This window comes from Phoca vitulina, unplaced genomic scaffold, assembly GCF_004348235.1.
Source record: "Phoca vitulina isolate PV1807 unplaced genomic scaffold, GSC_HSeal_1.0 scaffold49, whole genome shotgun sequence".
In the NCBI taxonomy this organism is placed as follows: Eukaryota; Metazoa; Chordata; class Mammalia; order Carnivora; family Phocidae; genus Phoca; species Phoca vitulina.
In genome coordinates this window covers 8,641,826-8,669,095 of record NW_022589752.1, presented here as the reverse complement: position 1 = coordinate 8,669,095, position 27,270 = coordinate 8,641,826, and the positions used below count along the sequence as shown (strand labels likewise).

Sequence of the window (27,270 nt, the reverse complement as noted above, 5' to 3'; positions counted from 1 at the left end):
ATGCATATGTTCAAATATGATATTCCAGTCCAAGCTTTGGTAACTCAAAGGGTTTTATTGGCTCCACAAATCAACCTTAGCTTCTTAAAAACCATCTGGTAATTAGAAATCTCGGATTAGATGTTTAAACACCTCTTCAGGCCAAGAAGCCAAGCCAAGGGCTTGTCCAATTGTGTCCTGTTATAAAGAGAATAAATTCTTGTTGAATTTATGCAAATACCTATACTGCCATGAAAATAAGTACACTCAATAAGGGTTTTTTGTTGTTGTTTTGTTTTGTTTTGAATTCTGAAGGGATCAGGTAGGGAGAAAAAGATAAATGTTTAATCTTTGTTTACAAAAGTTTACCAAATTGTTATAAGTTACATAGTGGCTTGATAGGAGAAAAGGGGTTCTTTAAATTTGGAGAGTAAAACAGTAAAGAACCAAAAATGTTGCAAACAATGTCATAAAAATTATAATCATCTCCATTAGTTTAGTCCCATGTAATCAATTCTTGTTTTCTTGCTCTTGGGTTAGCAGTTTTATGGATCAATCAGTTTCTCCATAGCATGCTAGAAATTCTTACCTAGTTAAGTCGTATGATCTTAAAATTATCAGAAACTTCTATTCTAGAGTATATGTCAGTGTCTTTTCTATGAATCTCCTTGAAAACAAAGCATTCTGGCCTGTAGTTGATTATAAATGTTTTCATAGAAGAATTAAGTGTAAAACAACTGTCTGTGAATGACAAAAGACTTAAAAATAGCCTTAGTTAAAGAGTTCACTGTAAAAAAAAAAAATGATGTGATTGACAGGTAAGTTTGGCTATTCCTGTGGCATACAACATTTAAAAATAACTGATAACATTATATCAGGGCATATCAGATTCCTAGGAGTTCTATGCAATTTCTGGAACACTTATATTAATAACATATATCCATACAAATACAGTCTAAGAAGATTAAGCATCCCCTTTACTTGATAATGTTTCCCATGCAATTTAACATTTGAGAAATTTATAATTCAATGTCTCCATTTTTATAAGGAGAGAAAAAAAACTGAGATCTTCCAGGGAGCCTTGGGAATACCCCAAAGTTAGTTCGAAGTCAAAAAGACTTCATTTAGAATTTGATTTTGGGAAGTTTGTAAAAAATGTCAAAAGGTTTCAGTCACTTGATTAGAGGCGCCTGAGGGGCACAGTCAGTTAAGCCTCTGACTCTTTGATTTCGGCTCAGGTCATGATCTCAGGGTCGAGCGATTGACCCCATATCGGGCTCTGTGCTGGGCATGGAGCCTGCTTAAGATTCTCCCTCTCCCTCTCCCCCTCCTCCTCTCTCTCAAAACAAAACAAAACACCACTTAATTAAATAGGATCACAGGTCATTGTGAAATAATACTTAGTTACCTATTCAACCAAAGTAACAAAAAGACTTCACAAGCAAACATAGAAAGTACATAGTTGTTAAAAATACATTAGCTCTGGGGCGCCTGGGTGGCTCAGTCGTTAAGCATCTGCCTTGGGCTCAGGTCATGATCCAAGGGTCCTGGGATCAAGCGCCGCATTGGGCTCCCTGCTCCGCAGGAAGCCTGCTTCTCCCTCTCCCACTCACACTGCTTGTGTTCCCTCTCTCGCTGTGTCTCTCTCTGTCAAATAAATAAAATCTTAAAAAAAAAAATACCTTAGCTCTTTTAATATTGAAAAGATTGTTTTCCTAAGCAATCAAAAACCTGATAAAGACAAAGTGAAACACAGGAAATTATTTTCGTAAGACATTGAATCTTTGTTTCCTAGACAAAATACACAAAAGGTAAAGAAAAACCTTTCATAATCTCTGATTAAGAGCAGACTAACAATCTAAGAAACTTTGTCCTTTTAACAGAGAGAAAATTAAACTGTGGTTTTGTATTAGTGTATTATTCAACTCAGTTTTGGAAAATTTTATAAATAAATCCATTTAATTTTAGCTAACTTTGACCATGCAGCATGGAATTTCTTCACAAGCCTTCTGCAACTTTCTGTATCCATTTAGATTTTTGTTTTATTCCTTTTTTCTTTCTCATTCTGGGATAACCATTTTACTTTAGGACAAGATTACTCTTTTTTTCCTTAATAAGAACAAATCCTATATTCTTTGCATACTCTTCATATAAAAAACGCATCCTATTCTCCTCTCATACTTTGTATACATAGTTGTTTTCTTTTACTCTTGTTTTAGTAGGCTTATTTTTATATATGGATTATAAATTTTAACTGTTAGTAATCTTTATTTTCCAATGAAAACTAGGAAGAAGGCAGTTGTAAACATCTGGCATATATCAGCATCTTGTAGTAGATTAGCAAATTTATGAACACTTAATTATAAGAAAGTATATTTTTTAGAGACATGTGCTTCTTCATAGTACATTTTTTTAATGTGGCAAAAGGCATGTTTAAAAATAGATCCAAGTATTTTTTGTCTCTTTATAAAAATTAAGCTGCCAAAAGTAAATAAACTTTTTTTTTTTTTTAAGATTTTATTTATTTGACAGAGAGAGACACAGCGAGAGAGGGAACACAAGCAGGGGGAGTGGGAGAGGGAGAAGCAGGCTTCCTGCTGAGCAGGGAGCCTGATGTGGGGCTCGATCCTGAGCCGAAGGCAGACGCTTAACGAATGAGCCACCCAGGCACCCCAAAAGTAAATAAACTTAAACATATATTTAGCAATTAATGTTTCAGTATATTATCTATTTGGAAATGATCTACATTTCATTTCATTTCATTTCATTCATCTACATTAGAGGAATATCCATCATCTTATTTAATCTTAAAATATTTGTTTTTAATAATTATGCTTGGATTAAATATTAAATACCTAACTAACATCTTTGGTTTTTCTTGCTTACAAATTTTGTAACAAAGATAGCATCAGCTTATTTGACTAGTAAATCCAGGTAGGAAAGATTGTATATTGGCATTATGTTTAATGTTGACTACTAAGAAGACATGCCTGTTTTAATTACATCAACATATTTAAACTATTTGCAAAATGCATTGAAGATTATCCCAGATCTTATGAACTTGAAAAGCATTTGGGTTAGTGTCTATATTTCTGAGAGTTTTAAGAATACTTAACTTATTTAAGTACTTATATTTCTTTAAGCTAATTAAATAGAGCTCTTTTTGAAAATCACATATGCATAACATACATACATAGACACATATACATTAATATATAGACAGTTGTAAACAGAGATTTTATAGCTTTCGTTTAAAAATTTTAGCTGTGTGTCAGGTACAGTAATACAAAACTCAAAAGAATAGCTGGACCCAAATTGTGTTTCTGGCAGATAGAATAATTTAAGGTTATCTGCTCAGATGATTTAAGCTTTTTACCACAACTTTTTTATTTGTGTGCTGTAAGAATTCTTTAGAGAAGCTATTTTTGGAGTCATTTTGTCTTTTTAACACTTTGGCATACCAACTAATGAATGCATTTATTGTCTTTAAGTAATTTGTGATCCTCTTTTTTAAAAGGTGCCCCTAAGGTGGGCTATTTTATCTAAGTTAAGGATTTTCCCAAAATGGTCACTGCTGTTCCAATTATTCTTTGTAAAGTTCACCCATTTTTCCAAAAAGGCATAAGATCCTAGTCTGAGTTTTGGACCAGGTAGAACCCATCTTTGCCTTAGATTCCCTAGGAAATCTTAATTATCAGGGGTACTGTTTTTCAACGGCTGTTCCAAAACAGAGAATTTCACACATTAACCCCTCTTTAGAACAGAATAGTGTGACTTACTGAAAACCTTCAACAAAGGTTGCTTAGTAAAACTAGAAAGGTCAACACAAAGGGAGTAGAGTTTGAATCTGAGAAAGACTTACCCTGGAATTCCACGGTTGGTAAGAAAGCAGTGTGCAGTGGGCTTCATGGGTGTTGGCACCTGGTTACTCACTGGCCTTGGGGCTGAGCTGGGGTCATCTTTGGATCCCACTTCTGACACCAAAAACTGTCAAAATAAAATTCAGAGAGTTCTACTTGATATGAATATTTTACTGAGTGAGAAACAAATTGTTAGCAAACAGGGAGACTTCAAACCAGAAGTGGTTAGAATCTCAGAGGCATGTAATTACAGGATGGCTTATAAAGTGAGGATGAGAAAGTTGTTTAATCTTTACAACGATTGGTTATTTACAAGAGGAATTTATACAATATGAAGTTTCCTTAAAAAGTTAAAAATAGGATTACTGTATGATCCAATAATTTCACTACTGGGTATTTACCCAAAGAATACAAAAACACTAATTCAAAAAGATATATATACCCCTATGTTTATTTTTTTCTTCCTTTTTTTTAATTAACATATAATGTATTATTTGTTTCAGGGGTACAGTTTTGTGTACCCCTATGTGTATTGCAGCATTATTTTCAATAGCCAAATTATGGAAGCAACCCAAGTGTCCATTGATAGATGAATGGATAAAGAAGATGTGAAACACACACATACATGCTCGTGCATGCACACACGCACTGGGATATTATTCAGCCATAAAAAAAAAATGAAATCTTGCCATTTGCAACAACATGGATGGAGCTAGAGAATGTAATGCTAAGTGAAATAAGTCAGTCAGAGAATGACAAATACCATATGATTTCACTCATATGTGGAATTTAAGAAACAAAACAAATGAGCAAAGGAAAAAGAGAGAGACAAACCAAGCAACAGATTCTTAAATATAGAGAACAAACTGATGGTTACCAGAGGGGCGGTGGGTTGCGGGGGGAGATGGGTAATAAGTGAAGGGGATTAAAGAGTACACTTATCATGATGAGCACTGAGTAATGTATAGAATTATTGAATCACTACATTGTACACCTGAAACTAATATAACACTGTTAAGTATACTGGAATTAATTTTTTTTTAAATGGGAGTTTATAAATGGCAGGGGATTGGTTAAAAGTGATTCTCTTATACTACTTTAGGAAGATGATTTAAGTGTTATTTATCATTATCAGAGACATTTACAAGAAATAACCTAGGTTAAGTTTCTCTTACAATCATGATAAAAGCTAGATTAAGTTTCACTATGTGACCTAACTGGTTTTGTCTGCTTGAGGGATTTTCAAGCCTGGTCTCCATGTTATTTTATTTTAACACTAGCAAGTAATAAGCACCACTAAGTGTTAGTTATTGTTATTAATTATTTCACATGAGATATTGTGCTGGAAGTCGCAGTTACAGTGGCAATTGCTTCTCTCCAGGAGCTTTCAGTTCATTAATATTACATTAAAAATATTGCCATGTAAAAATTAAGGCTGAGGAGAACAATTATCTTAATCTGTTGAGTGCTTTTGAAATCACTGAGATGTAACCTTTACATTATATCTCATAAACTTCTGGCCCTCAGTCCACAGTCACGTGTTTTGGGGTTTTTTTTTAAGATTTTATTTATTTGAGATCAACAGAGTGCACGCTCAAGAAAGAGCATGAGCGGGGTGGGGGGTAGGCAGAGGGAAAGGGAGAAGCAGTCTCCCCTCTGAGCAGGGAGCCTGATGCAGGGCTCCATCCCAGGACCCTGGGATCATGACCTGAGCTGAAGGCAGATGCTTAACCAACTGAACCACCCAGCCACCCCCACAGTCACTTTTTATAAGAGAAATCCGTTGATTCTCCTATGTATAACTCAGGCTTATTTAGAGTCCTGAGAAAAGTATCTTGCTTTCATTCTTGGCTTAAATTTTATGCCTAATCCAAATAGGATTTTCTTTGTCAGTAAAAAGAGTTGGAGAAATAGTTGAGTGCAAGTTAGGAAGACAGACTAAAGCCTAGCTGAATTCCTGTCTTTTAATTCCTGTCTTTATCCTGACACTTCCCTGATGTATCCATACAAATGATCCTCTGAACTTCTGTGGCCAGAATCAAGTCTTTTATCTCTTCATAGCCACAGTTCCTTATTTTTAGGAGTTGCTCAATATTCAGGTAAGCATGTATGTAAAGTGCACATTTGGCATATGAAGCACTATGCTGATGATTGTGGGAAATAACTAGCATAAAGAAGGTACAGTCTTATGGGACTAGCATTAGGCAAATATATAAATAGCTATAATATAAGTAATAATAGCACAAAAGAGGGATTAACAAAGAGTTTTGAAACTTCTGATGAGGAAAAGAATATACAAGACTAGGAGAAGGCTTTGTAAAGGGGGTTGTATTTGAAGATTCGTAGCATCTGACAATTGGAAATGAGAGGAAATGCATCCAAGAAGGAGTGGAATAATAAGGGCAAAGGCTTGACAAGCAGGAAAGTTAGAAATACGGGAGAAGACCAGACAGCAGTATTTCACCAGAAAGTAGCATTTCAGTTTGGCTGAAGAATACAATATGAATAGCAGAGTAGTATGACATAAAACCATATAATTAGGAGTAGAACTTTGGGGACCAGAATGATATAACAGTGTTTAATTCTGTAGCAATGGGAGCTATAAAAGATTTTGGAACTGTGCTGGGAGTAGAGAGAGATTTGAATTAGGGAGAAGTTGGGAATAAAGAGACACTTAGGAAACTGTTGCAGAATCTTGGAAAGAGGTAAGGAGAGCCCAAACTAGGAGACATGTATGAAGATGTTCATTGCAGAATTCCACTGTGGTGACAGAAAATTGGAATGTCTATCACTGGGAGAGGTGCCATCGAGTATTATGCAGCTGTTAGGGAAGTGAAGAGTAGATTTGTATGGATGGAACTTTAAGACATAATGCTGGGGTGACTGGGTGGCTCAGTCCATTAAGCTTCAGACTCTTGGTTTGGGCTCAGGTCATGATCTCACAGGTTGTGGGATCCAGCCCCGCATCCCGCCCCATGTCTGCCCCCCCACACACACACACACACTCAAACCCTCCCACCCACCCCCATCAGGTCCAGAGACCAGCCCCACACTTGATGGCGTGGAGTCTGCTTGAGATTCTCTGTCTCTGCTCCTCTCCCTGCCCGCACACATGCGCGCACACTCTCTCTCTCAAATGAATAAAATCTTAAAATAAAATATAGTGCTTAGTGAGTTAGCAAGGACATTAGGTTTGAGGTTGGTGTTGAGGAGAATAACTACCATGACTTCCAGTGCTTTGACAAAACCTCAGATACGAGGCCTTCTGGCCAAGCATCTGTGATTTCATATTGTTGGAGCATTCACTATACCCCTGGGGGTTGCATCTTTCTATAAGTTTGGCTGTGGCCAAATAAAGATAAATAAACAACTTGATACATAAACCACTAACATAAAATAAATAAAACATAGTGCTTAATGAAAAAAAGAGGAAACGGAATAACACCTTAAGAAAAATTATCCAGAACTTGGAAATAAAGCAAAAAGATTGGGATGCCTGGGTGGTTCAGTTGGTTAAACATCTGCCTTTGGCTCAGGTCATGATCCCAGGGTCCTGGGATTGAGCCCCATGTCAGGCTCTCAGCTCAGTGGGGAGCCTGCTTCTCCCTCTCCCTCTGCCTGCCACTCTACCTGCTTGTGCTCTCTCTGTCAAATAAATAAATAAAATCTTTTTTAAAAATTAAATAAAGCAAAAAAATGAACACCTGACCTTCATTGTCATACTACAGTGTTGTCCCCCATAGGGTCCATTTTTGGCTTGAGATCCATATTTCCTAATCCTTTTGGGAAGAGGTATGTTCAGGTTGGCAGCTGGTCAGCAAGCTATTTCTGGGATGTAACAAGGTAAGGAGCTTGATCCAAAATAACAATCAACTCTTTTACTGAGTGCACTGTTTAGTCCAGAGGATGGGACTTCTCCATGCAGGAAACTGCTTGGTTTACATCCTTGAATCTCCTCACTGACTAGCTCTTTGAAGCACTGCCTTAGAGAATTCTTTGGATCTGGGATGTGGTGAATAGTTTTAAATAGAAGGACCAAGGAAAGGGAAAAAGCAAAAATTAAAGTTTTCAGCTTTGTTGACCAGGAAAATGGTGATTAACATTAGATAATCATGGAGAAGTAAGTGTCTTATGAGAAAAATGAATCAGAACATCCATTAGAAATATCAAACAGGCAGATAGAAATATGAAAGAGAGATCAAGGATTGAGTCTAAAATTAGGAGTAAATTCCTAACAGATGATAGATGAAGCCATTGCTAAGTTTAAGGGAGAGAATATGGGGAGAGGAAAAGGTGACCAAGGACCAAATTTTATGCAACATTCGTATTATGCCAAAAATGATTTCTTTGTTACATTAATTCACCATATAACTGATGGGTTAAATATAAATAAGTTGTTTCTTTTAACTATAAAATTTGGAGCAATTCCTATCAGATGAGATGTCTATCTCACCCCCCCCCCCCCCCCCCCCCCTTTTTTTTTTTTTTTTTTACAGCTTTTGAAGATTTTGTTAGGTTTTAGCTGGCCAGTTTTCATTTTTGTTTTGAGAACTTAGACCACCTGTGTCAACCGATGGGACTGAAAACTGAGATAGCTTATGTCAGTATAACTTGCTCCAGGAAATTTTTGCCATCTGTTTATCTAAACAAATGTTTGGTTATTAGGACAAACATTTTGATTATTAAAGCAAACGTTATGTTTATCAGGATAGATTGTTCACCAAGGCCTGCTTTGAGACCCTGTATCTATCAGTCTTACACTATTAGGTCACAAATTTTGCCTAATATTAACCCACTCCCCATCTTGGAGGGAGAAACCTGAATGTACTCTTGCGTAGCTTTCCCCTATTGAGACACTACCAAAACCCTGTTAAATCCTTGCTGTGGAAAATTTAATAAACTTTCTTTGTTTGACCAACAGACTTTTGGATAGACTTCATGAACCATTTAATAGTTCTCATAGCAGTATTTTTCAAAATACTGAATTTGTTTCTTTCCAAGCTCCCTAATGTTGCTGCTGGAGGGAACTGGAGCAAAAAGAGGAAGGCATTTACTGTGGAGAATACATGGCACAGGCTAGATAGCTGAGTTCAGAGAAGAGGACCCTAAAGGGCCCAGATGAAAAAGACTAGGAAGAGAGATGGAGCAGAAAAAAGGATGGCATTGTGGGGAAAAGGGAAACAGTTGAAATATAGCTGAAATCTGCGTAAAGGAAAATATAAGGGGAATGACTGTCAGTATAGAATCTGATTTTACCCTTCTTATAAGCTAATACATTTTTTAGCCTGGTTTTGTTTCGTGGATGCTGGTAGAACAAAGGTTCTTGGATCAAAGGCACAATGGACTTTATTATTCATTGCACAGCAAGCAGTATGAGCATTAGCGTGTTTATGTCACTTCCTCTTGACCTCCAAGACACACAGCAGCAACACAAAGGGCTCAGATGGATGCCAACACAAGCAGTGTGTTGCATTCCACAAGAGTAACACAGAGGGCCCAAATGAATGTCTAATCAAGCTGTGAGGTGCATTACAGGAAAGAAACACTGAATTTGGGGACTCTGCCATTGTAGAGTAAGCAGTAAGTGATGTAGGAAAGATGTTAGGATTCAAAGCTGACAGCCAAGAAAGAATTCTTGACATGGCTTTGGTACAAAAAGGTGGTTTTATGAAAGCACGGGGACAGGACCCATGGGCAGAAGGAGTTGCACTGGGGTCATGAGGAGCGGCCCATTATATCCTTTCAAGTTGGGAAGGGGTTAGTGATAGCACAAGTCTCTGAGGAATTTTGGAAGCAAGGTTTCCAGGACCTTGAGGGGGCTAGCTATTGTTGGGAAAAAGGTCATTTATTACCATCTAATAAAACCTTAGTCATGAGACCCTTCAGATGTATATCAGTGGGCCATATGCTTGGGGGATGATTGCCAACACGTATCTTGGGGGGTTTAGATATAAAGGAAGTTTCCAAAAGAATTTTTATATGTTAAAGTAGGCTTACAGGATCCAGGGGGATGGGGCAGGTTGGGCTAGGATTGCCTTTTGCCCTTAGCAAAGTATTAACATTGAGGCAGTTGAGTCCCAGAGGAATGTTACTCTCTGTTTCAAGGACTTGTCAGTGGGCTGTAGGTAGTAAGGAAATTTAATAATTTTTCTTCTGCCTTTGTTTCCCATATCACATTGACTAGAGGTGGAAAAGCGCCATTTTTTTAAAATGTCACTTTGGGTTAGAGCACAAATTGCTGTAAATGGGGAGAGCATTTGCTACTAGATCTCAAGGAGTCTCATATCCCCAGACCTGGCCCACAGAACTTTTCTCCTCCCTCTTGCATAAACCTATGTTTCCATCAGCATCCCATTCTCATCACAAAATTGTTAGATGTAGGATTTGATTTTACTTGATGAGACTGTTACTGTTCATATTGTTTGACAGTGGCAGAAGACACAAGATTTCTGGGCTAGAGACAAAGGACTTTGTTACAGCACAGCAAGCCACATGAGCAGTTTGCCTCAGTTGCCCTTCTCCCCCAAATCCAATGAGGATGACACAGAGGGCTCAGATGGATGCCTGCACAATCGGTATATTACAGGGAAAAAAACCACTGAGCTCGAGGAATACACAGTTTTATAACAAGCAATAAGCAGACTTGCCCTTTGTCTTGGAGGGAGACAATACCTTATCTCTCAGAACTGTTTGCTACAAACACAACCCACCTGAGAAATGGCCCAAATAAAGAGCAGTTGGGACCTTACCTTCTGAGCATACCTATGGAAGTGTGAAAGGCCTAACTGTGACCACGAGCCAGAAGTTGGGAAACTGTCTCACCTCAATTTTTAAAACAATTTAGCAATTATATGGATTTTAAAAATACATGAGTATGTCTGTCTGTCTGTCTCTCTCTCTCTCTCACCATTTCTTTCCAAGAATTGTTGTAGAATCAGTTGGGATAGAAAGACCTTGCACTGAAAAGTAAGCAAACTTAAAATGACCAACTTATTTGAAAAGAGCCCAAGTACATATTTGAAAGAAAAGGAGTCACCATATTTCTTATTAATGGGATACAGTTGTTAAATGGATGCGAAGATTGATGCTATTTGGAAGACTTACTGAAAAGGAAGTATGAGGAGCTGCACAGACCTGCTCCCCCGTAAAATAAGCATAAAAGTTGAAAATTATAAAACAAAACCAACGCTTAAAGTCTCTGGAAATCCTCCTAAGGGCAGACAGCAAATGAAAAAAACATTCATTCAAGATAATCTTTTAAAACTCAGTAAGAACAACAAGTCTATGGCATTTGAACCATACCTCCACTCCAGGTGGGTATGGCTAAGGTGATGGAGCTACGTCTCCCCCCAGTTCCTAGTCAAGGGCTTCAGTATTTTCCTGGAAAAAACAGGATGCCAGTATTTCTTGTCACACTTCTCCCTAGGTACTTGTTCACAGGCTAAATTATGGGTGAGTATGGTCGACGGTTGGGGGATTGCTACCTCCACCTAGCCCACACTTATGGAGCACAGGTTCTATTTCAGCATGGCATGCTGAGAATACTGGGATGCTGATCTCTCTTATCCCAGCTCATTCGTGGGTAGAGGTTCCATCCTAGAAGAGGCAAGTAAGAAGACCAGAGGCTACTGCCCAGCACTCTGCTCCGGAGGTAGGGGTTTCACTCAGAGAGAAGCATATCATCATCCTTGTTCCCAGCTCTGAAATTGTAGCTTAGAGATTTTTCCCAAGAAGAAAGACAGGCTGCAAAACAATTCTAAAGCTGTCAAGAAAATGATTTTATTTGAAACAGAGGGTGAAGGAAGTTCAAATCTAAGTAAGTATTAACCAAGAGTCTGAGAGCTACATGTGAGATGCAAGCTAAACCATAGGCATGTATCAATACTTTATTCCTTTTTAATGGCTGAATGGTATTTCATTATATGGATATACCATATAATGAAATGGGAAAAGAAGTTTACCAGAGAGAACCAGGGAAAGGGACATCTAACAAGAGCCTGCCCTGAGTCAGAACAAACCTTAAACACTGATCTCAGAAACGAATCCCACAAAGGAGTCCAAAATGAATTGGATGACATTGTGGAGCAATTTGTACCCCACACATTGTTGAAAACATGAGAGCAATCTGTAAGGAGTGAAGGTTGACAGCCTTTGGCTCTGAGTCACAGAGAGCCCTACCAAAACCACTGACATCCTAAGGGAACAATGCTTATGTCCAAGCTGTGCCCACTAAGAAGCAAATCAGAAGTTGCATATAGTGAGGGAAATAGACTTCACTAAAATAGTCCAGCCAGGTCACTAAACAAACAAATAATCACAAATGTGTGGGATCAATATCCAAAGTTTCTACATTTTATTATCTAAACTGTCCCGTTTTCAACAAAAAAATTTCAAGACAAACAGAAAGTTTGACTCGTACACAGAAAAAAATAGGCAACAGAAACTTCCTTAGAGAGGACCCAGATGTTGGACTTAGCAAGACTTCAGAGAAACTATTATAAACATATTCAAAGAATTAAAGGAAGACATATATTAAGTAAAGGAGAAAACTGCTTGGCAGTTCCTTAAGAAGTTAAATTTTTTTTTTTTTTAAAGATTTTATTTATGTGACAGAGAGAGACACAGCAAGAGAGGGAACACAAGCAGGGGGAGTGGGAGCGGGAGAAGCAGGCTTCCCGCTGAGCTGGGAGCCCGATGTGGGGCTCGATCCCAGGACCCTGGGATCATGACCTGAGCCGAAGGCAGACGCTTAACGACTGAGCCACCCAGGCGCCCCAAGAAGTTAAATATTGAGGGGTGCCTGGGTGATTCAGTTGGTTAAGCGTCTACCTTCCACTCAGGTCATGATCTCAGGGTCCTGGGATTGAGCCCCACATCAGGCTCCCTGATCAGTGGGGAGATTGCTTCTCCCTCTCCTTCTGCCTGCCAATCCCCCTGCTTGTACTCTCTCTCTGTGTCAAATAAATAAATAAATAAAATCTTTAAAAAAAAAAAAAAAGTTAAACATGGAATTTTTATATTACCCAGCAATTTCACTCCCAAGTATATACCCAAAAGAACTGAAACTAGATACTCAAATAAATACTAGTACATATATGTTCATAGCAGCAGTATTCACAATAGCTAAAAAGTGGAAACAACCAAAATGTCCATCACCAATGATCATTAAACAAAATGTGGGGGGCACCTGACTGGCTTGGTCAGTAGAGCATGTGACTCTTGATCTCCGGGTTTTGAGTTCAAGCTCCACATTGGGTGTAGAGATTACTTAAAAATAAAATCTTTTAAATAAATGTGGTATATTGGGGGCGCCTGGGTGGCTCAGTCATTAAGTGTCTGCCTTCGGCTCCAGTCATGATCCCAGGGTCCTGGGATTGAGCCCCATATCAGGCTCCCTGCTCCACAGAAAGCCTGCTTCTCTCTCTCCCACTCCCCCACTTGTGTTCCTGCTCTCGCTGTGTCTCTCTCTGTCAAATAAATAAATAAAATATTTTTTAAAAAAATAATAAAAAATAAATGTGGTATATCCATATAATGAAATACCATTCAGCCATTAAAAAGGAATAAAGTATTGATACATGCAACAACATGGATGAACCTTGGAAACATTATGCTAAGTGGATGAATCCAGACACAAAAGACCACATATTGTATGAATTCATTTATATGAAATAACTGAAATAGATAAATCCATAGCAACAGAGAGCAAGTTGGTAGTTGCCAGATACCCAGTGGAGAGAGGAATGGGGACTGACTCCTTAATAGGTACACATTTTCTCTTGAGCTAATAACAAATGTTTTATAACTAGATAGAGGTGGTAGTTGCACAACATTATAAATGTACAAAATGCCACTGAATTGTATGCTTCAATTAATTATATTTTATGAATTTCACCTTGATTTCAAAAAAGGAAAAGAAGGTATGATGACAGTGTCTCATCAAATAGACAATAGCAGTAAAGAGATAGCAATCATATATAAAAAAAGAACCTAATGGAAATTCTGGAATTGAAAAAGTACAGTAATTGAAATGGAAGAACTTAAAAATGTTATGCTAAGTAAAAGAAGCCAGTAACAAGAGACCATATATTATTATGATTCCGTTTATGTGGATGAGACAGAGTAGATGGGTGGGAGATGGGAGAGATTGTCAGCTGACTGCTAATGGGTACAAGATTTATTTTTAGAGTAATGAAAATGTTCTGGAATTAGATAGTGATGATGAATGCACAATTCTGTGAATATACCAAAAAACACTGATGTTATGTCAATTATATCTTAATAAAGCCATTATCAAAAAGTTGGGAGTTTTTTTCATTAAGCTTTTACTTTTAGAATAAATGATATAAATGTCTGTTGATAATGGAATATCTGATTTCAATATCCTAACAGAGTAGAGGAGAATGAGAGCTGGGAGAGTCTAAACTTATTACCCTTTATTATGCCATGTAGTCCATTCAGTGTGAATTACTTAAAATATACAAACACCTAAATGAAACATAGTTTTGGAAAATGAGAGAGCTAGCCATGGAGATACGCCGCTCAGATCTCTCTTCAGGGAAGGACTTGCTGCCCATGGAGAGAATGGTCAACAGATAGCTTGCATTACTCAGCTCCTTCGGAATCTACCCCTGCTGCAGAGCCGCCTAGCTTGAGGTCGCACACGCCCCACCCCCAGAGCAACCCACATGCACTGACAAGGATATAGAGTCCCAGCCAAAAGTGGAATTCCTGTTGAAAAACTGGTCTTTCATGCCTTTATTATGCACAAGTGTATGGTTTGAATGTTCACTGTGAATATGTTACAGAATCCTCAAGATAAATAAATAACATTAACTTTGCTTTGGAACTTGTGAACGCTCATGGGATGTGCTACAGGCTGAATGTTAAGTAGGTGGGGGCTTTTGGAGGTGTTTAAATCGTGAGGGTAGGGCCCTCATGATTGGGATTAGTGCCCTTTTAAAACTTCCAGAGAAATCTCTGGCCCCTTCCACTATGTGAGGACACATAGAGAGGGCACTGAATATGAACCAGGAAGAGGGCCCTTATTCAACCAGCCTGATCTCAGACTTATAGCATCCAGCACTGTGAAGATTAAATTTCTCATGTTTATGAGCCTGCCACTCTGTGGTATTTTGTTATTGAAGCCCAACCAAACATAGGGTCCTCAAGCAGAGAAAACCCAAACCTTCACTATGGGGATGGCTTCACACAAAGAACACAGGACTCTCATGAAAAATTACTTGTGTAAAAGAGTTAACAGTAAAAACTTAAAAAGGCAGGGGGGTGTGTTTGGATGGCTCAGTTGGTTAAGGGACCCACGCTTGATTTCGGCTCAGGTCATGACCTCAGTTGTGAGGTTGAGCCCTGCCTGGAGCCCTGCATCCAGCCCCACATCAGGCTCAGCGGGGAGTCTGCTGGAGATTAAAGAATTAAAAAAAAAAACTTACAAAAAAATGGCACGAAAGAGACTCAGCAGAAAATAGAGAATTGACACTTTAAGAACTACAAATAATAGAACAGTTTGAAAGGTATTTTAAAACAAATGTATTAGACATATTCAAAAACAAAGAAACAGTTATCCTTAAGAGAATACAGATAATAGATTTTTTTTAAAAGATTTTATTTATTTGAGAGAGAATGAGAGAGAAAGCACAAGCAGGGAAGAGGGGCAGAAGAAGAGGGATAAACAGACTCCCCACTGAGCAGGGAGCCTGATGTGGGGCTCCATGCCAGCACCCTGGGATCACAACCTGAGCCAAAGGTGGATGCTTAACTAACTGAGCTACCCAGGCGCCCCAGATTTTTTTTAATTAGAAGTCCTACAAAAGAAAAATGTAGCCATTGAAATAACAATCTAAATTCCTTTGCATGTTTCGTAGTGGATGATAGATTGGACTACATCCTGTCTATCTAAAATGAGACTTACTGGTCCTCCCCACCCTTCCATACTTATTCACAGTTAACTAAGTCTGGGACCCTGGGGGTGCTGTCGAGGTCATTACTGCAGATTGGCCTTACCCTGCTACTTGGAATACTATTGATAGTAGCCTTAATTAAATGCTTTAAGAGACAAAGTGAACAGATTTGGTTTCTGCCTTTGTTGATCAAATTAATTAGAGTAGCTGACAGAGTGGTACACTTACATAAATATTTGAGTTCAGCCAAGAACGTGTTGGGTAGATGTTGGGAGAGGCAATCTGCCATGAACTTTACAGGTATGCCAAGAATGTAGGGCCTTGACTACTCTTTACCTAGGGCATTTCTCAGGGTTGTTTGTGCAGCAAATATTGTCTCCTTCCAAAACAGAGCAGACTTGCTTCAGTTTACCATAAAAGTTGTGAATCACCCAAGCTCGGTGTTTTCTCCTGCAATACAACCCACCGCGTGAGCAAGCATTCATCTGGGCCCTACGTACATTACACTGTAGGACTTAGAGGGCATGGGGAACCTGCATAAATGTGAAGCTCTGGCTACTGCTCTTGTCATGAGTAATAAAGCCCTTTTTCTATGACCCAGGAATCTCTGGGTCTTCTGCCAGCATTCATGAATTGGTAATAGGCTCACTTGTAAGCTTGTAAGTGGGGTAAACTCTCAGATTCTGCATAGTTCTTTACAATTGCAACAATCAATTCCAGGTAGTTTTTAAGTCAAAAAGCAAAAAGTAGGGGCACCTGGCTGGCTCAGTCAGTAGAACATGCAACTCTTGGTCTCAGGGTTGTGAGTTTGAGCCCCACAGTGGGCATAGAGTATACTTAATTTAAAAAAAAATTGTTTTTAAGTGAAAGGTAAAACAATACATTTAGTGAATTTTTTCTGGAAGAAAACATAGCAGAATATCTTCATGAACTTAGGACAGTGAAAGAGTTCATAAACAGAACCCAAAAGAAACCATAAAGAAAACATTAATATATTGGGCTGCATTAGATTATACTTCTCTTCAACATAAGACATGATTAAGAGAATGAAAAGGCAAACCACAGAATGGGAGAATATATTTGTAACATATATAACCAACAGAAAGCTCATATCCAGAATATAAGAGGAACTCCTACATATCCGTAAGTAAAACATAGACCCAAAAGAAAGCTTGGCAGGATACTTGAACAGATACTCCTCAAGAGACCATCCAAATGAACAATAAAGAAATGAAAACATGCTCAAATTAATTAATAATAAGGGACTGAAACTTAAAGTCACATTGCATTGCTACCATATATTCATAAATTGGCTAAAATTTAAAAACTGACAATGCCGAGTGTTGGCAAGGATATGGATTCCAGGAATCAGTACAATCACTTCAGAAAACTGTTTGGCATTAAGCTAAACATATGCATACCTTATCAGCAAGCAATTCTGCTCCTAGATATATACTTGATCAAAAACAGGCACACATGGCACCAAAAGACCTTCCAAGAGTATTCATATGAATTTTATACATAAGAGTAAATTATAAACCACCCAACTGTACAGCAACAGTAGAAAAGATAAATTATTCACACAATGGAATAGTAGGCAGCATTGAAAATGGACATGAACAAACAGAAAATTAAAATGAACAAATTATAGCTATCTGCAATAATGCAGATGAGTCTTGTAAACATGTTAGCAAAAGAGGGGCACCTAGATGGCTCAGTCAGTTAAGCATCTGCCTTCGGCTCAGATCATGATCCCAGGGTTTTGGGATTGAGCCCTGCATCAGGCTCCCTGCTCAATAGGGTGTCTGCTTTTTTTTTTTTTTTTTTGAAAAGATTTTATTTATTTATTCGTCAGAGAGAGAGAGCACAAGCAGGGGGAGCGGCAGGCAGAGGGAGAAGCAGGCTCCCTGCTGAGCAAGGAGCCCGATACGGGACTCGATCCCAGGACCCTGGGATCATGACCTGAGCCGAAGGCAGGGGGTGTCTGCTTCTTGCTTTCTCTCCCCCTTCTCATGCTGTCTCTCAAATAAATAAATAAAATCTTAAAAAAAAAAAAAAAAAAAAAACATGTTAGCAAAAGAAGCCAAAGAAGGATAGTAGAACAACTTTAAAACTGGACTGAATACAATCTGATGTGAAAAACAGTATGTATAGAGAGAGACATTACTTAATGATAAAAGGAATATTCCACAAGAAGATATAATGATCATGAATTTGCAACTAACACCAAAGTCTTAGGAAAAGGAAAATTGTCACTTACAAGGACAATTGACAAGGTCAGCCATGGTAGGAAACTTAATACACTACATTTTGCAAATATAAAAACAATAGTCTGTTATTTATGCATATATACTTTAGTAGTAAAAATAAAATCATGGACACAAACTGTTTTCAAAAACTTCATGCTAGTGGTTGCCTCTGCAAAGACAGAGAAAGAGTAAACCTATGTAGATGTACAAAGGAGGCTTTATTTTTATCTGAAATGTTTTATTTCTTATCACTTTTCGGCCTTTTGGCTAAGATCAAGTGTGAAATGTTTTATGTCTTAAGAAAGATATCTGACACAATGATAAATAATAAATTTTAAAATTCTAGACTTATGGTACATGGGTTTTATGTCATCCTATTTTATTTTTATGTATTTTTTAATTTTTTCATTATAAAACAGTAATGTACAAAAAGCAAAAACGAGTAGAAATGAAAGTAAAACTTGATTTCAAAATACAAGTATTATAAATTAAGAATTCTACAAATAGGGGCACCTAGGTGGCTCAGTCAGTTAAGCGTCCGACTCTTGGTTTCAGCTCAGGTCATGATCTCAGGGTCGTGAGATCGAGCCCTGTGTCAGGCTCCATGCTCAGTGCAGAGTCTGCTGGAGATTCTCTCCCTCTTCCTCCCCCCCGCTCCTCCCCTCTGCTCATGCTCACTCCCTCTCTCTAAAATAAAGAAATAAAATCTTTAAAAAAAAAAGAATTCTACAAATTTGGTAGAAAGATAACAGAAGAATTAAATACTATCAAACAATCACATATATTCACATAATATATTTGTGTGCATATACATATACTTATATGGAGAGATATATTTAGACATACATGTATAATAGAACATTACATCTCTTAGAGAATATATATTCTCTGAATACTTGTGGAACAAATACAAATTCAGTCATATATTTGGCCACAAAAACAACTCTTAAAATTTAAGTCAAAAAATAGCAAAATAGGCAAAGGATATGAATAGACAATTTAGAGAAAAGCATATCCAGAGAGCCAGCAAGTTCATAAAAAGATGTCAAATTTACTAGTAATTAGAGGAATACAAATTAAAGTAATAATAAGATACCACTTTTCACACATGAGATCTTCCAACATTTAAGAGTAGGTAGATCTTAAAAACACTGGTGAGTGAAAAACTAAACAAATCTATGACAAATACCAGATATATAAATTAGAAATACATACAACAAGCATGTTAAAAGGACACATACAACGAAAGGGTACACACTAGACATTAGAATGGATTCCTGGAGTGGTGGGGTGTGGGATTGGGGAGACAACGGAAATAAATGGAAAAATGAATAAAATGAACCTGTTGCTTTAGGAATGTAGAGGAATACGATACTCCAGTACTGCTGATAGAAATATGAAGTGTCACAGACTTTCTAGAAAACAAGTTGACAACGTATGTTAACATGTCCTAGAAACAGTGGAATGTTCATAAATAGGGGAATAACTAAATAAATCCTCCATGCTGTGAAATATTATATGGCCATTAAGCCATTAAGGGAGCATTAAAACTATACTTGATGCTTTGAAGAATTCTGTAAGATATTATTGAATGAAAGAGGGTATAGAAAAGTGAGTATACGGTGAGGCCATTTTAGGAAACAGTGATCCCCCCATCCCTTTAAATGTGTCAGTGTGTGTGTGTGTGTGTGTGTGTACGCATGCACATGTGTATAAAAGCACAGAAAAAAATAAAGAACATACACTAGATATTAGTGGGAGGAACTAATCTAATGGAAGGGGGAAGGATAGGATGTAATGTATAGTGTATATGTATATAATGTAAAATTATATATGTGGAGGTAGTTGAAATCAGAGATTTAAGTAAGATTTATGTTTGTGTAAAATATGAGTTTCTCAGATAGTTGGAATTTCAGGCTACATAGGAAATATGTTGGTCATATGGGCCTTGATTATTGCCTGCTCTGATAACTCTCCTTTATATATATACAATCCTGGCACTAAGTTTGTTATCTCCATGATTTGTACTATTTGTGCAATCGTTGTGGTTGTAGTTCTTTCATGATTTCATTATACACATAATTTTTAAGAAAAATAGTGAAAAGTTTGCTGGATTAATAGATAAAACTTGTCAATAAGTAGGCCCTCATCCAATATTTATTTAGGAATATGTAACTGAAATCTTGGTAGTAACTGTGTCTTAGGAATTAGAGAGACTGACTTAGGAAAATTTTTTTTTGTCATTTAGAATGCATTTTAGTAAATGAGGTATACTGAGAAAAAAATGTAAAGGAAGAGCCTCAGCCTAACAGAGCGCATGCTAGGCTTTTGAATCTTAGCAAGCTTTAGTTGCAAATATCGATACAAATGTACACCCTATTTATGAAAAGACTAAATGAGAAGGAACAGCATAAATATTAGGAATGAGGACCAGTACCATGTAATTTACTACATTGTATTTGTATTTCAGATGCCTGTGGTGCTTCATGAAGAACATCTCCAGATACATCACAGACATTAAGCCTTTACCTCCCAACATAAAAGATAGACTGATTAAAATAATGAGTGTCCAGGGGCAGATAACAGATTCAAATATAAGTGAGGTAAGAGTATGTACAATTGCAAAGCAAGCATATTATATTTTACTGTTAGATATGGTTTCAGATATTTGGAGCAATAGCATATAGTAGGCTTAGTTATAATTTTAAAATATAACAAAACATTGGGGTTCTTTTTTTCTCCAGATAACCAAAATGTTCATGTGTAATAGTTGCTAAAAATCTCTCACCGTTCTTTCAGCTGCCCCCCTTGTCTTCATCATACCAGCACCCTTGATCTCTGCATTTTCAAAAAGTTATAAGCTTTTTGATCAATTATACCTCAATAAGACTGGAAGAAGTAAAAATAAAAATGCCGGGTGAATACACAAATGGCAAAAAGAAAAAAAAACCCACAGTAAGAAATATATGCTGCATTATGACTCTGGTCCACAAACCACACTCACATGTAACCATACAATGTACAGTACACTTGGATATTTTCTACTTTATTCTGTTATGTCTTATGTCAGTTTACAGAAATGTTGATCAGAGTCTACTAAATTGATTTTATCCATTCATGGATAACAATCAGCAGTTAAAAGCCACTCTTCTAAACTCTTCTCACTCTTCTGGAGACCTCACTCCTGCTAATTGATACTAATCACTACAACTAAGCTAAAATTGGCTGTTCTATAAGGCAGTAAGTATAGTAAGGCCCTCCAACCTGAATTGAAATCCTAGCTTTGCCACTCTTTCCGACATTGAGCCTCAGTTCTCTTAACCGTAAAATGGGTTTGCAGCCATCATCACTGTCTGCCAAAGACTCTAGTCTACACTGGACTAGTCTACTGTAGAAACTCTGGTTCTAACTAGCAATTGCTGACTTTACTACACATTCTGCCCAAAGCTTATGATCAAAAGGGATCTGATGATAGCACTCTAGCACATGACTGTCCCTGTGACCTTCACATTATAATTGCACTTGGATGTGCCATTTGTGTTTCTTCTAACATTAACCTGATGTACTTATAATGGTTTGTTTTCTTCATTTTAGCTTGCATTGGAACATAGACATTTTAGTGTTGTAGTCTGCTTAGCTCTATGGAGGTAGAATAATATCCCCAGGTTCTTACTGTCAGTGGTTCTGTGGATGTATCTAGTTTGTGTGTGGTCCACAGAAGAATCATTATGACGCTACAGAAAACTGGTGGTTTTCTTCTGTTCCCCACCATCCCCATTTTGTTCTCACCCATTAGCCTATATTGCAGTGGCTTAGATTTTTGTTTTATGGCAATCCTTAATATTCATTTAAACCTAATTTTACCTGAAAAAAAAAAATAAACCTAATTTTACCTGAATAGAAAAGGGCTAAGGAGTGAAAGAGATAGAAAAAAACAGAAGTATGATTTCTTTGTGCTCTCCCTCGAATCTCCATCCTTACAAGTCCTACTTATGAAATTATTCAAAAAGCCAGATCTAACATCTGTTACAAAGTTGCATGCATAGTTGGATGGCTCTCTTTGAAATATTTCCTAAATCTTTTTATAGTTGGATGGAGGAGGCCTTTCTAAACATGACACCAAAGTTAGAAACCAAGAAGAAAAAAATTGGTGGATTTGATTACATAACAATATGAACTTCCTTATAGCTAGAAGAAAAAAAAAGAAGCAAAGTCAAGTAACAAACTAGGAAAAATATTTGCAATACACATGCAATTCTACAGGTTTGTTATCTTGACAATTTAAAGAATCCCTACAAACCACTAAGAAAAATTAAAACAAATACTAAAACAAAGAATCAGGAAATACTCAAAGGAAAATATATAAATCACTATTAACATATAAAAGGAAATTTAACCTCATTAGTAATAAAAGTCACAGTTTGTCTTTCAGTTTGGCAGACTTAAAAAATAATAATACCCAGTGTTGACAATAGTGTGGGCAATAGTCACTTTTATCTCCTATTGATGGGAGTATAAATTGATAAAAAACCTTTTAGGAGGACAGCTTGCCATTAACTATCAAAAGTCCTAAAAATGTGCTTACTATTGACTCAACAATTTTAGTCCTAGTATTTTTCGAGTTTTATTGAGATATAATTGACATATAACATTGTGTAAATTTAAAGCAAATAATATAACGCAATGATTTGATGCATTTATACATTGCAAAATGATTACCACAGTGGGTTATTTAACATCTCCATCACTTCATATAATTACCATTTACTTCTGACATCAATCCCAAGAAAATAATAATAGGGAAAGCACACAAGTGTGCTTATCATAATATTTATAATAACAGTTGACATATATAGCATACATTGTAAGCCAGGCATCTTTACTTCTCACAAAATATTGACCCCATTTTAATAATGAGGACATTGAGGCCCACAAACACATACAAAAACCAGAGCGTGATCATATTCATAGGGTTCAAACTCAGGCAGTCTGCCTCCAGAAGACATGTTCTTAATCACTATACTATATTGCCTCCTAAATCAGCCTAAAGGTTCAGCTGAAGCGTTTGTCAGTGTAGAATGCATTTAACACGTTATGGTGCATGCATAAAATGGAACAGAATGCACCCACAATAAATCGTTTTTGTAAAAGTGCTCATCTTACAAGTATATATAATCTGATCCCATTTTTCTTCAGTTTTCTTTTTTAACTCAAAAAACATCAGAACTAAGATGTTTTTCTCTGGGTGTTGGTATTATGGTTAATTTTATTTTATTTTATTTTAATTTTATTATTATGTTATGTTAATCACCATACATTACATCATTAGTTTTTGATGTAGTGTTCCATGATTCATTGTTTGCATATAACACCCAGTGCTCCATGCAGAACGTGCCCTCCTTAATACCCATCACCAGGCTAACCCATCCCCCCACCCCCCTCCCCTCTAGAACCCTCAGTTTGTTTCTCAGAGTCCATAGTCTCTCATGGTTTGTCTCCCCCTCCGCTTTAATTTTAGTTGTAGTGGATAAAAGCATGGCCTTTAGAATTAGAAAGACCTGGTTTTCGATCCTAGCTCTGCTTTTTTTTTTTTTTTTGACTATGTACTTTGTGTTACTACTTAAGCTCCAGGTGCCTCAATTCCCTGATTTGTAAAATGGCAGTGACCAATCTTTCAGGGGTGTGTCTGTGTTTGAGACAGAATATTAAATGACATAATGTATATAACACACTTAGTACCCTTCCTGTAAGTGCTCAATAAATAGAAATAGTTATTCTTATCATTTTTATAACTTTTCTATATTCTCTGAATCTTTTACAACAATAGTACATCACTTTTTTTCAGAAAAGTAAAGCTATTTCTACTTTGGAAAAAAGTAGAAAGCAGCTTGCTTAAGATTCTCTTTCCCTGGGGCACCAGGTGGCTCAGTGGTTAAGCATCTGCCTTCGGCTCAGGGAATGATCCCAGGGTACTGGGATCAAGCCCCACATCGGGCTCCCTGCTTGGCGGGAACCCTGCTTCTCCCTCTCCCACTCCCCCTGCTTGTGTTCCCTCTCTCGCTGTGTCCCTCTCTGTCAAATAAATAAATAAATAATATTTAAAAAAAAATAAAAAGATTTCTTCCCTCTCCCTCTGTCCCTTCCCACCCCCTCATTCTCAAAAAAAAAGAAAGAAAGAAAGAAAGAAAGAGCCAAGGAAGAGAGCTCAGAACAATTTGAAATCAGTTTGCTATTTGTTGCCCTTAAGTAAATATTCAATAATACTGGGTTTGTTTGTACGCGCTCCCAATAAGAATGAAGGAGGTAAATGTTCTAGAAAAGCAATAGTCACATCCTATAACCGTTCAGTATGTAGAGACTAAATACTCATACCTGCTGAGTAGAGGCACATAGCTAGGATCTCTAATAACAGTCAGGAACTACTGGAAAAAGATAAGCACATGCCAGCACCTTGAATCTGCTTCTCAGGTCTAGTGGGTCCTTACGCTGTACCAGCCACATCAACAATGCCATGCGTCCCAGTAAAGACTTTGGGGGACTTGTTTCTTCCTGCTTTACGTTTTATGTGTCTGCACTCAGATAGGTTTTTGTATTCTTTGCTCTGGTTTCCATCCACCATTTGTCTGTCATCGCCACCAAAACACTCAACATGGAATAAACATTTCTTATATTTATAGGAAAAATTAAGTTTCCAAAATCATGTATTTTTTACAGATTTTACATCCTGAAGTCCAAACTCTAGATCTACGAAGCTGTGATATTTCAGACACTGCTCTCCTGCACCTGCGCAACTGCAGAAAACTGAAGAAATTAAATTTAAGTTCCTCAAAAGAAAACAGAATTTCCATAACTTCAAAGGGTATGTTTATTAACACTGAATAAATTGGTAGATTCCTATTCACCATCTAGTATAATTAATATGTCAGAAGTGAGTATGAAGATGTCAAAGAAACAGAAACTGTATTTATCAATAAAAATACTCAAACTAAGATAAAGAATCCAAATTAGAATTCCTGCTTATAACCGTTGCTGAAAGTTAAGAAATATACTGGGTAAGTCACTACTTGTAATCTAAACGTATTTGCAGTAGGCATGCCTGGGTGGTGCAGTGGGTTAAGCATCTGACTCTGGGTTTTGGCTCAGGATCACGATCTCGGGGTCATGAGATCAAGCCCTGCATCCAGCTCCACGCTAGTGAGGCGTCTGCTTAGAGGTTCTCTCTCCCTCTCCCTCTGACCTGCCCCCCCAACCCCCGTGCTCTCTCTCTCTCAAATACATAACTAAATCTTTAAAAAGAGAGAGAGAGAGAGAGAAACATTTATTTTTTTTTTGAAACATATTTAAAGTAAACATGGATGGACATCCATGTACAAGAGCTCAGAACACTTTGACATTCGTTTGCTATTTAGCAGTTCATACTTTGTTAAGGCTTTCTTGATGCTAAATGACCACAGAAAGTTAAATCATCATCACATTAAACTTACTAGGCACTCTCTTATCAGTCTGTACAATGATAGCTTGTTTTTTTGTTTTTATGTTTTTTGAATTAAAAAAATTTTTTATCGGCATAGAGTTGACATACAACGTTATATTAGTTTCAGGTGTACAACTGCGTGATTAGACAACTGTTTTCATTCTGCTGTACTCAGCACAAGTGTAGCTTCCATCCGTCATCATACAGCACTATTACAATACCATTGACTGTATTCCCTATGCTGTACAATTTTTCCCCTACAATGCATAGTTTTTTATAGCCAGTCAAACGGCATTTTTCAGTGACACTAGAGGATTTTTTACCCTTTTTTTAATCAATAAAGGATTTTAACCTTTTCCTTCAATGTAAGAGAGATTTATTTGGCTAGCTAGGTTTCTGGAAAATGTTTTGAGTAGTTTGCTGTATTTTGCAATTATCTTGGTTAGCAAGTTAGGCTATTCATAGTATTACAAAGAAGCATAAGTTTTTAAATATTTACACAAATAATGCCTCACTAAAAAGAACTTTCATGCTGGACACTAATAAAACAAAAGTTCTTTCAGGGAGGTAAAAAATTAATTAATTAATTAATTGAAAGTCCTTTCTTAAGATATGGAGAAGAGTAAAAATGACCTACACATGAATTCACCATCTTCCCTTTTGTGTATTTTGCTCATAAAGTTATCTTTTCACACTGTTATAATGTTTATGCATGACTGAAGGGCCCAGGATCCGCAAAGTACTCTTTTATTTTTGTGACACATTATCATGTACCAGTCTCCAATGTGCATTTACATCAATTTAATTGGATTTAAAAGTCAAAAGGGGAAGAGAGAATAGAGAGACAGAAGTATGATTCCTAAGGATAAGCATGAAAACTATCACCTAAGACATTTGGGCAATTTAACTTTAGATTTCCCTTCAAGAGTCCACAAGAAAATTAACTTTATTACTTTAAAACTTTTGTTGTAACAAAAAGATTCATCTATTATTTAATGACCTAATTTGATTCTGAATGACTTTTGGCTATTTCCTAAGGGCAAATTTACTTGTCAACAATAAAGGCTTGCCGTAAACTACAGCCTATGGTAGACAATTCCTGAAATATTCCAAAAGAGTTTTAATAATGACAGCATCACTGGAAGATAAGTATATCCTCAGAGATGGACTACTTTGCAAAAGGCTAACATACAGTTGGGTGTATCAATACTGGTGATTGCTAAAATGAAAATCAGTCGCATTTCTCATATGTATACATATATAGCTCATTGATACGTAATTGTTTTCCCTCAGGAGTAAAAGCTGTGGCTTCCTCTTGTTCATACCTGCATGAAGCTTCTTTGAAAAGATGCTGCAATCTCACTGATGAAGGAGTCCTTGCTCTCGCATTCAACTGCCGGCTGCTAAAGATCATTGATTTAGGTGGCTGTTTAGGTATTACCGATGTGTCCTTACATGCATTAGGAGAAAACTGCCCATTTTTGCAGTGCGTTGATTTTTCAGCTACTCAGGTAAATGAAATATAGACTTGAAATATAAAGACTGTATGTGTTTGCCCAGTGAACTTCCATGACTCATCAGAAGAACATAATTAATTTTTTTGGTTTTTGTTGGAATTGTTGACCACCTCATGCTTCAGTGGTTATAGAACTGCAATATAACTTGGCACAATCCCCTCAATTATTTTAAGTAAGGGTGAAAAAGATAAGTGTGGCTAACACTAAAATGTTTGCTGAATGGGAGGCAATAAAACCATATATAAGTGATTAATAATATTTGGAAAATTTTAC

At 37.0% G+C, this 27,270-nt stretch overlaps 1 protein-coding gene across 5 annotated transcripts in view; it reads left to right on the top strand.

Moving 5' to 3' along the window:
• The window catches only part of AMN1 (antagonist of mitotic exit network 1 homolog), a 51,502-nt gene that overhangs the window by 3,403 nt on the left and 20,829 nt on the right, over positions 1 to 27,270 (top strand). For all 5 annotated transcript variants that reach the window (XM_032432807.1, XM_032432805.1, XM_032432803.1 and 2 more), the window contains exons 2-4: positions 20,477 to 20,609; positions 24,721 to 24,865; positions 26,774 to 26,991. In XM_032432807.1, coding sequence (XP_032288698.1) covers positions 20,477 to 20,609; positions 24,721 to 24,865; positions 26,774 to 26,991 — 496 coding nt within the window. The remainder of the gene's footprint in view (positions 1 to 20,476; positions 20,610 to 24,720; positions 24,866 to 26,773; positions 26,992 to 27,270) is intronic.